The 11,137-nt window shown below is 46.4% G+C and overlaps 1 protein-coding gene across 4 annotated transcripts in view; it reads left to right on the top strand.

Moving 5' to 3' along the window:
• The first annotated feature begins 497 nt into the window (after nucleotides 1-497).
• Nucleotides 498-11,137, top strand: part of DIS3L (DIS3 like exosome 3'-5' exoribonuclease) — a 34,178-nt gene continuing 23,538 nt past the window's right edge. For 2 of the 4 annotated variants that reach the window (XM_042988593.1, XM_042988592.1), the window contains exons 1-2: nucleotides 498-715; nucleotides 2,008-2,161. In XM_042988593.1, the coding sequence (XP_042844527.1) occupies nucleotides 577-715; nucleotides 2,008-2,161 (293 nt within the window). In that variant the 5' untranslated portion in view covers nucleotides 498-576. Of the gene's footprint in view, nucleotides 716-1,027; nucleotides 1,107-1,207; nucleotides 1,245-2,007; nucleotides 2,162-11,137 lie in introns of those variants that run through there. The other 2 variants (XM_007084526.3, XM_042988594.1) reach the window with 2 other exon arrangements.

Genomic DNA, 11,137 nt, shown 5'->3' with positions numbered 1-11,137 from the left:
AGGAGGAAAAAATGCTGGGCTGGCAGGGTTGCTGGCTTATTCGCTCAATCTTTTAGCTCTTTTTGGAAAGCAAGACCAACCAACAGAAAACACTAATAATTACCCCCTCCGCAGCTCCCATTCCTGTATGGCCCCGGGGATCTAATAACCCTTCAGAGTTGCACCAAATCTTTCTTCACCAGGCTTTAAACTAGCTTCCAGATATTCCACAGATCTTATATCTAAGTGTTTTGGGCGGTTTCCACCTTTCCCAGCCCCCAGGCAACGGTAGGCAGGGGAGAAACTGAGGCGGGGCTGCTGTAGCCTGCCGGGGCTGGAGCACGCCTGCCGCGGGGCTCCTCCAGCTCTCAGCCCCGGACGTGGCCGTTAGGGCGGTTCCTGCGCCCCTCGGGGCGCTCCGGCGGCTACCAAGGGGTGCCCGGGAGCCCGCGTAGACCAGGCCGCCCGGCCGAGGGGGCGGGCCCCGAGCCGCGGCCTCGCTTCCGCCCGAGCCGCGCCTCGCCCGCCGCCTCCCGGCCGCTCGCTCGGGGCGGCCTCGCAGGGCCCGGAGCCGTGCCCTCGCCGAGCACCGCCGGCATGCTGCAGAAGCGGGAGAAGGTGCTGCTCCTGAGGACCTTCCAGGGCCGGACGCTGCGGATCGTGCGAGAGCACTACCTGCGGCCCAGCGTGCCCTGCAACAGCCCGCTCTGCCCGCAGCCCGCCACCTGCCGCAACGGTCAGAGTCCCGGCCGGGCCGCAGCGCGGAGAGCCCCGGGCGGCGGGAGCGAGGGTGGCGGGGCCGTCCGTCCGCCGGGAGGCGCCGGGCCGCGGCAGGAGGCGGAGCGCGAGGCCGCCGGGTCTCCGCCCGCCCAGGCAGCAGCACTCGGGCCCGGCGGGCGGCGGGGCTGCGGGTGCGGAGCGAGAGGCCCGGCGGCCCCGGAGCCGCCCCGACGGCCGCGGCGCGCTGCTTCTGGGGCTCTCCACTTCCGGGCCCAGAGCCCGGCGGCCCGGCGATCGGCGCTTTCCGAGGGGCCCGTGGGCGCCGGAACCGGCCTCTTCTGCGCCCCCAGGATCGCGAGATCGTGAAATGGGGCGAGGGTGCTGAGCTGCGGGGCCCACGGCGCGAGGTGGGGCGCCATCCCGCGGCGCGGGCGCCCAGAGCTCCTGCTGCCGCTCATTTGACACTTTTTACTCCCCACAAATTTTCTGACCTGCCAGCCCAGATGCCTCAGACTTTCGGCCAGTGGAGAGTCCTCTGCACTAGGGTTTGCGAATTGTCTGGGCCCTCGTTGTACAGGAAGGTCACGGGAAAGCTGGATTTGGAGCTGCCGTGCGCTACACCTTCCCCCACTTGTTTTCTCAGCTGCAAGGGTGGCCGATTTAACGAGGGAGATTACTGGTTCTCTTCCCTCTGGTGGGAGGGGGGCGTGAGGGTCCTTCCCAGCGAGTATTTGGAATCCTCAGTTTATGGTTAAGGTGAACATTTCGTTTACACCTTGGCGAACCAGGTCCCTGAGATGCGGGCCGGGTGGAGAGCCTAACCACTGCCCTTGCTGGCACTGAGCATCTTTTCCAGTCGATTCCGGCTTTGTGGCCCCTGGAGGCTTCCGAGCATGTTCACAAGCTTGATTCAGAACCCGCTTGAAATTGCCAGGCATAAACAAGTGGTTTACTTGTATATTTGGAAGGACCCCACTTGAATGCCATTCGAGTATGTCCGTGAGTTAACATAAATAAATATTTAGGTTGTGCTGAGGATTTGCTGGTTTTTAAAAAATTAGTCATCTTCTGCACCCCTGGCAACGCCACACAGCACGCTGAGTCTCATCGCAGCTTCAGAAAAATGAAGATGCTGAATTTACCTGAACTTGGGGCCTCTACCAAAGTAGATTTGTCATGTCCTTCAAAAACTTTAGGGTGTAGTTAAGACTGGAAGTTATCTTGCAAACTGGAGCACCGTGACCTTGAAATAGTAATAAGCCAGGCTTGCAAACGTCTAATCGCTTACGTTTTGAATTATGTTTTCAGATGGGAAACTCTTGTCTAGTGATGTGACTCATTACATGATCCCAGATTGGAAAGTTGTTCAAGATTACCTCGAGATCCTTGAGTTTCCGGAGTTGAAGGGAATTATTTTCATGCAAACGGCTTGTCAAACTGTGCAGCATCAAAGGGGCCGGAGGTATCTATTTCACATTATTTATTTATTTATTTTTATATGGCGTATTTTTCTTTTCCCCTTTAGAAAAGGTCCCTTTGTTGGAGGAATTCATTATTTTGTCTGAAGGGACTTTTTGAACTAATTTGGTATTCTCTTTGCTGGTGAGGAAGGCAGTAACGTTATTTTATATTTCGGCTTCAACACCTGGCCAGGAGCTCTGACTGTAGATCAATAAACTGCAGTGTCCCCAGCATATGGGTATTTAAGATTCTTGGCTTTTGGTTTGCATTTAGTTGCTCAATACATTGTTTTTCAGAAGCCTACACTTTGAGGGGAAGGGGAAAGAGTACTGCTGTATTTTTAAATTTTAAACTGTTTATTGTGATACAAATTGCACTTAATGAAACCAGAAGTAACTTGGTTTATATTTACATTACTAGTAAAACTACCAACCATACTAATTGTATTTGCTAAACAAAGGATCTCTGATTGAAATCCGTCCACAAGGCTTGCCTTGTACCTAAATGAAGAATTGTTTGTTCACCTTTTAAACAATTATCTGAAAAATGGTTTTGCTTCATTTAACATTGGGAAAGGATTTATGATTTCCACGTGAAGACTGCTTAGAACCACCACATTAGAATTATGCATCCAACCTCTTAACACCCCTCGTTATTTAGAAAGCAGACACTGTGTGTTTATCCTTTTTTAAGTGTTGTGGCTTCTTCAGACGTTGATGGTAAAAGATAAAGTGTGTTTATTTGTATATGAAAATGATGAGTTGTCATTATATGCTCTGTTCAAAAAAAAAAGCGCATTAACTGGATTGCAGATTTTTCAGGTTGAATATTTTTAAATGAGCCTGAACTTGATTTTGTTCAGACACACAGATAGAGACGTTTATACACATCCAGGTTTGAACGCTGCTCCAGGTGTCGTATTTCAATTTCTGCTACTAAAATCAATTTGTGGCTATCATTCAGATTGCGCGCACTCTGCTGAGGCTTTTCAGCTTCTGTTTTCAAAAATATTTTTAATGTTAAGGGTTGTTTTAAAAACCAATTCCTGGGACACGCAAAAGCAAAGAATTGGAATTTAAATGTCTTTTCTCCTGGACATTTCAAAAGTCGTTAAATTGATGAAAAACTATTGTTTTTCCACCATGTCTCTAAATATACTAAATGTGAAAACAAAGGATGAGGAGTTGTGAAATAGGCCCATAGGACAACATCTTGGTTTTCCCATTTGGTAAGCACATTTTGAGCTCATAGTTCCAGGCCTTATAGAGTACAAAAAGAAGTACGGTTGACTCTTGAACAACATGGGGATTAGAAGCATGGACCCCTACACAGGCAAAAATCCATATATATATATATATATATATATATATATATATATATATATATATATATATAATTTCTGATTCCCTCAAAACTTAATAGCCTACTGTGGACCAGAATCCTTACTGGTAACATAAATAGCCGATTAACATATGTTTGGTATGTTATATTCTATATTGTATGCGGTATACTTTTTTTTTTTTTTTAATTTTTTTTAACGTTTATTTTTGAGACAGAGACAGAGCATGAACAGGGGAGGGGCAGAGAGAGAGGGAGACACAGAATCTGAAACGGGCTCCAGGCTCTGAGCTGTCAGCACAGAGCCCGACGCGGGGCTCGAACCCACGGACCGTGAGATCATGACCTGAGCCGAAGTCGGACGCTTAACCGACTGAGCCACCCAGGCGCCCCTGTATACGGTATTCTTGCAAATGAAGTAAGCTAGAGAAAAGAAAACATTAAGAAAACTGTAAGGACGAGGTGCCTGGGTGGCTCAGGCAGTTAAGCCTCCAACTCTTGATGTCGGCTCAGGTCATGATCTCATGGTTCGTGAGTTCAAGCCCTGCATCGGGCTCTGCACTGACAGCATGGAGCCTGCTTGGGATTCTCTCCACCCCCCCCCCCCCGCCCCTGCCCCTCCCCTGCTCCTGCTTGCTCTCTTTCTCAAAATAAATACCTTTACAGTGCTGTATCATATTTACTGAAAAAATAAAACCTCACATAGAAGTGGACCCCCACAGTTCAAACCCAGGTTGTTCAAAGGTCAACTGTATTAGTCCCTCTCTCAACAGACCTGTTGTCTTGTTGGGTTAGGTGCAAGAAGGTAATGGTGGCACACCTTAGACCCAGGCAGTATTATTTAATGTAGACTGTACAAAGTGCAGAGGTAAATACAGGGTGTGAGGGTTCAGCCCAAAAGCTCTCCGAAGGAAATAGGTTTGAGCTTGGTCCTAAAGCAAGGGTGCTGGACGTAACTGATGAAGAGAAAGAGGAGGCAGGACAAGGAATCAGCAGGTTTGGGTCTTGGTGCTTTGTGTCCCTGGTAAGCAACCAACAGGTTGAAACCGCTAAATGACCAAAATTACCTGAGCCCTAGAGAGTGTCATATATTGAAAGCTAACTTTATAATTGATCCCAACCGTTGACTATGGAAGAGCCAGGGAATTTGCTTTATTAATTTAGACTTCAAAAGCGTTAGGTAGAAGTAATTGGACTTTTTATTTTTTATATTAAAAAAAGTTTTTTTTAACGTTTATTCATTTTTGAGACAGAGATAGAGCTTGAGTGGGGGAGGAGGAGCAGAGAGAGAGGGAGACACGGAATCCAAAGCAGGGTCCAGGCTCTGAGCTGTCAGCACAGAGCCCGACATGGGGCTTGAACTCACAGACCACGATTTCATGACCTGAGCCGAAGTCGGACGCTTAAACGACTGAGCCGGCCAGGTGCCCTGTCCTTGGACTTTTTATATTTAATCGCAAGTGGCCTAGCAGAGGCTCTCTGGTGTTTTGCTTCATTTAATGTTGGAAAATATTTTGTTCTGTTTTTCAGTTCTTCCTTGGAGATTTTTGAGATGCTAGTAAATAATTCATTCTATTTGATACACTTTTAGGAACATTATTGCTTAGAAAAGCTTTGTCAATTAAAAATACCTGGTTGGTCTAGTGTCTGGTGTAAGGATGCCTTGCTTTCTCTCCTTTGGGCCCCTTCCTGAATTCCTTCATTATAGCTTCAGAGTCTCAACAGTTTCTCAGTATATGGCATAAGACTGGAATTACAGGGGTGCCTGGGTGGCTCAGTTGGTTTCAGCTCAGGTGGTGATCTCACAGTTCTGTGAGTTCAAGCCCCACATCGGGCTCTGTGCTGTCAGCCCTGAACCTGCTTGGGATTCTCTCTCTCTCCTTCTCTCTCTGCCCCTACCTCCTGTGTACCCTCATGCATTCTCTCCCTGCCTCTCTCTTTCTCTCTCTCTCTTTCTCTCTCTCTCTCTCTCTCTCTCTCTCTCTCTCTCTCAAAAAATAAACTTAGGGGCGCCTGGGTGGTTCAGTCAGTTAAACGTTCAACTCTTGATTTCAGCTCAGGTCATGATCTCACAGTTTGTGAGATCAAGCCTCACATCGGGCTCTGTGCTTACAGAGTGGAACCTGCTTGTAATTCTCTCTCTCTCTCGACTCCTCCCCTGCTCACACACTCTCAACATAAATAAATAATTAAACATTAAAAAAAATAAACTTAAAAAATTTTTAAATACTGAAATTATAGAATATTATAATTGGAAAAGATCTAAGAGGTCAAATGATCTAATTCACCATTCAATATAAGTATTACTCAACATGAGTAATGTTACTGACTTTGTTTCTAAAAGGCTTTTTATAGGCTTTTTTCTCATGGACACCCAGTGTTAATTTATTCGATTGCATTATTACTTAAACGTGTTTAAACATAAATCTAGATGTAAAGTCCTCACGCTTAAGTACATGCTACAGCCCTAAACCCAAACCAGACCTTCATATTAAATAAACAAATTTACAAAATAAAAAGATTGCAAATGAACTTTAATTTAATGCAACAGATGACATTGTTTTACTGAGATGAAATCACCAGAGTTGAGTGTAACCATAAAAAGACATAGCGTCTTACCTGGTTCTTTAATGTGATCTTGTATTTTGATTTCAGTAATATCAATGCAGAAAATGGCCATTCTCAGAAGCATAATACATAAAGCATTATCAAAAAGTGTTGAGTTTTTGATTGTTGAGGATAATCACATGTTCTACAATCCAGCAATCCTCAAATGCTTATTCAGTGATGGATTTCTCTTTTTTTTTTTTAAGCTTATTTATTTATTTTGAGAGAGAGAGAGAGAGAGGGAGTGTGTGTGTGTGTGTGTGTGCGCGCGCGCATGCATGCGTGCACGCAGGAGGGGCAGAGAGAGAGGGAGGGGGAGAGAGAATCCCAACCTGGCTAGGCACCATGAGCCCGGAGCCCGCCGTGGGGCTCGAACCCATGAACCATGAGATCATGACCCGAGCCAAAATCAAGAGTTGATTGTTCAACGGACTGAACCACCCAGGCGCCCCAGTGAGGGATCATTTGATGACTCTGTGAGGCTGTCTTGTCCACAGCATTCATCCATCCGTTTATTCAACAAATACTGAGAGACTGTGTGTGCCAGAAACTTGTGCTAGCGCTGAGGATGCAGTGATGAACAAAAGCAGACACAGCCTTGAGGGGGAGACAGGTGCTACTCAGATAATCATGCAGATGGGGGACTACAGCTGTGACAGATGCCCTGAGAGACAGGTGCGTGGTTCCAGGAGCACCTAAGTTAGGGAGGAGAGGAAAGGCTCCTGAGGGAGATGCCTACCCTGGGCTCTAGGGGATGGGTAGGAGTAAACCAAAGAGAGAAAGGAGAAAAGGTTTCCAGGTGAGGGGGCTGCTGTGCAGGGTGTGGGGAGGGGGGGTTTGGCCCACTCAAGGAACCGAAAAAGGCCCCGGCTTGGATGAGTCTTCGGGATGTTGGTGAAGGGTTGTAAGCAGGGTGGGACGATATATATGATCAGATTCCTACTTTGAAAAAGTGACTGGGGGCGCCTGGGTGTCTCAGCATCCGACTCTTGATTTTGGCTCAGGTCACTAGCTTCATGGATTTGGGCCCCACGTGGGGGGCCTGCTCTGACAGCAGGGATTCCCTCCCTCTCACCCTCTGTCTCTGCCCCCGACCTGCTCATGGGCGTGCTCTCTCTCTCTCTCTCTCTCTCTCTCTCTCTCTCTCTCTGTGTGTGTCTCTCTCTCAAAGATAATTTTTTTTTAAACTTAAAAAAAGGGAAAGAGGGGCGCCTGGGTGGCTCAGTCGGTTAAGCGGCCGACTTGGGCTCAGGTCACAATCTCGCAGTCTGTGAGTTCGAGCCCCGCGTCGGGCTCTGTGCTGACAGCTCAGAGCCTGGAGCCCGTTTCAGATTCTGTGTCTCCCTCTCTCTGACCCTTCCCTGTTCATGCTCTGTCTCTCTCTGTCTCAAAAATAAATAAACGTTAAAAAAAAAAAAAGGGAAAGAAACGATGACTGGGCCAGTGGAGAAGCTATTACTTTAATTCACATGAGAGGTGTTGGTAGCTTAGAGATGGACAGAAATAGAAATATCCAACAGCATCTTAGTAGGTAAAAGTCTGTAGAAGTCTCTAAGTATGTAACCAAGAGAACCGAAACTCTATCCACACAAAATTTGTGCACAAATGTTCATAGCAACTGTGTTCATAACAGCCCCAAAAGTGGAAACAGCTCAAATGTCCATCAACTGGTAATGGTTACACAAAGCATGGTTTATCCATACGAGGGAATACTGTTCAGCCATAAAAGGAATGAAGGACCAACACAGGCTACAAGCATCGATGAACCTTGAAAATATTGTACTAAGTAAAAGAAGCCAGTCACATGAAAGGTCATTTTTCTGTGATTCCATTTATGTGAAATGCCTGGAATCGGTAAATCCAAGAGACAGAAAATAGACTAGTGGTTGCCAGGGGCAGGGGGATGGGGAATGATTGCTTAATGGCTCTCAGTTTCTTTTTGGGGCGATAAAATGTCTGGACCTCGTGGTGATGGTTGCCTAACTCTGTGACTGTACTAAATTGAATTGTATGTTTTAAAAGGGTTAATTTTAGGGGCGCCTGGGTGGCTCTGTCGGTTGAGCGTCTGACGTCGGCTCAGGTCGTGATCTCACAGCTCGTGGGTTCGAGCCCCGCATCAGGCTCTGTGCTGGCAGCTCGGAGCCTGGAGCCTGCTTCGGATTCTGTGTCTCCCTCTCTCTCTGCCCCTAACCCACTTGCATTCTGTCTCTGTCTCTCTCAAAAATAAATAAACATTAAAAAAAAAAAGAAAGAAAAGGGTTAATTTTATGGTATATGAATTGTATCTCAGGAAAGCTGAAGAAAACCTACAAAACTTATTAGTGGAGTTGGATATGTGAGGTCAGAGAGAAGATGGTGTTAAGGCCGACACCGAGTTTCTGGTTTACATAACTAGATAGAAAGAGGGAGTGCTGGGGGAGGTCCAAAGGGGTGTGACTGGGGGTCATTCCTTTGAGGTTGTCTTTGAGGCTTCCAAATGGCAGTGCGGTTTAGAGGACATCAGATGGTCCAAAATATACTCCGTTGAAAATGTTTTAATACTACCACCTAGGGGCATCTGACTGGCTCAGTCCGTGGAACATGTGACTCTTGATCTCGGGGTTGTGAGTTCAAGCCCCACACTGGGCATAGAGCTTACTTGTAAAAACTCTGGGGCGCCTGGCTGACTCAATCAGAAGAGCATTGATCTCTCTCTCTCTCTCTCTCTCTCTCTCTCTCTCTCTCTCTCTCTCTCGATCTTGGGGTTGTGAGTTTGAGCTCACGTTGGGTGTAGAGTTTACTTAAATAAATAAAACTTAAAAAACTCAAGGACCTCTGAAAGTAAGCCTCTGAGACCCTAGCAGGATTCTGCAAAAACTGCTTGAAGAAACACAACATTGTACATCCCTGGACTGGTTGTGGGACGCCCACTCCTAACCCCCAGAGAATATAGTCTGGGGGAGGGGATGTTGCATCTGTACAAAAATCCATCTTAAGAAGGCAAGTGTAGCCATATCCCTAAGAAATTGTTTGAGATGTTTAAATAATAGAGATTTGGGGGAATGTTTAAGCCAGTCTAGGGAAACTAGGGTTCTTCTGTGAGACTGGAATTTTTAAAACTTCAGATCATTTTACTGTACTTGACTCTCTGAAACTGCTGTTCTCCTGTCATTCAGGCTAAACTTGTTCAAGGCACTGTGATCTGCTGGCTCCGTGCAGGGTCCTCATATATCTAATCCCATCGAATGCACCACCAGCCCTGACTAGCAAAAAAATATGACTATATTGTGTGTATGCACTATTAAATTACAACCATAAGCCCACATGCCTATAAGAAAACTTGACTGTCACACTCAGAGTGATTCACTATTTCCTGCTTTCCCCATTAATATTCTTGGGCCATTTGTTCATTTGTCTTACCCTGCTGATAGGTAGCTGACAAATGGAAGCGTGCCCTACAAGTCTAAGGAAAATATATGGGAGTGAAACTTTAAATTGAGAAAATTCTTTTTTGCGAAGTTACATATTCTGCTAAACATGGGGAAGGATTGTCATTCCTCTAATTTGTTGGTAAACGACCTGGGCCTGGCTTGTGGAACACCAGTTTTTGAGGAGGACAGGGTTGGAGAATCCCCGGGCCTAAGTGCACGTGTCAGGGGCGCCTGGGTGGCTCAGTCAGTTAAGCGTCCAACTCTTGATCTCCGCCCGGGTCACGATCTCACGGTTCGTGAGTTCAAGACCCAAGACCCATGTCGGGGGTGCTGTCAGCACAGAGTCTGCTTGGGATTCTCTCTCTCTCTCTTTCTCTCTCTCTCTATCCCCCCTCCCTCTTTCCCTCTCTCCCTCTCCCTGCCCCTCCCCTGCACACGTACTCTCTTTCTCAAAATAAATAAACATTTAAAATATATATATATATATATATATATATATATATATATGTATAAAGTGTGATAGCAAATCAGGGGATGTGTGCAGAGCCTAGCAAAACTGTAACTGAGTTCTGAAAATGTCAGGGTTTGTTCTGACACACTGTTGTCTTGTATTTGGACCACTGTTGTCACAAAGAGATGTGAGTTCATTTATGCATTTGGAAGACATTTCTTGGGCATGTGAACTACTGTCTGCTATCCTGAACTTTCTGTCTCCTCTCTCCTCCCTTGGCCCTTTGTCTGGCTAACTCTCACTCACCTTTCTCATCTCAGATGTCATCTCCCCCGTCCCTCCCATGTTCTTGTCACACTCTGCACCTCTCCCCATCATGGCACTTCTCCCACTGAAATGGGTGGTTCCGATTTTTGTTTTTATTTTGTTTTGCCCGTTAGCCTAGCTGTTTTTTTTAAAATTGTGGTAGATGTATTTGGCATAAGATTTACCATTTTAAACACTTTTTTAAAGTTTATTTATTTTGAGAGAGAGAAAATTCCAAGCATCTCCGCATTGTCAGCGTGCAGCCCAATGTGGGACTTGAACCCACAAACTTTGAGATCATGACCTGAGCCACAGTCAGGAGTCAGATGTTTAGCCAACTGAGCCATCCAGTCTCCCACCGCTTTTCAGTGTATAGGTCAGTGGCCTTGAATACATTCACATTTCGTGCAGCTATCACCACCGTCCTCTCCAGAACTTTTTTCCATCTCCCTAAACTGAAACTCTACACCCATTAAATACTAACTCCCTACCTCCCTCTCCCCCTAGCCCCCTGGCAACAACCATTCTACGTCCTGCATCTATAAACGAGACTAAGTACCTTACCTCATATAAGTGGAATCTTACAGTGTCCGTCCTTTTGCGACCGGCTTATTTCGCTTAGCATCACGTCTTCACGGTTCATCCATGTTGTAGCCTGCGTCAGAACTTCCTTTCTTAAGACTGAAAAATATTCCCGTGCGTGTAACATGCCACATTTTGTTTATGCATCCGTCTGTCGTTGGACCCTTGGGTTGCTTCCTTGGTTCCTTTTGGCTATCGTGAATGATACTGCCACGAACATTGATACAGGAATGTGTCCTTGACACCCTGTCTTCAGTCTTTTGGGGCATACACCCAGCAGTGC

This window comes from Panthera tigris, chromosome B3, assembly GCF_018350195.1.
Source record: "Panthera tigris isolate Pti1 chromosome B3, P.tigris_Pti1_mat1.1, whole genome shotgun sequence".
Lineage (NCBI taxonomy): Eukaryota > Metazoa > Chordata > Mammalia > Carnivora > Felidae > Panthera > Panthera tigris.
This window is presented reverse-complemented; position numbering and strand designations above follow the sequence as displayed.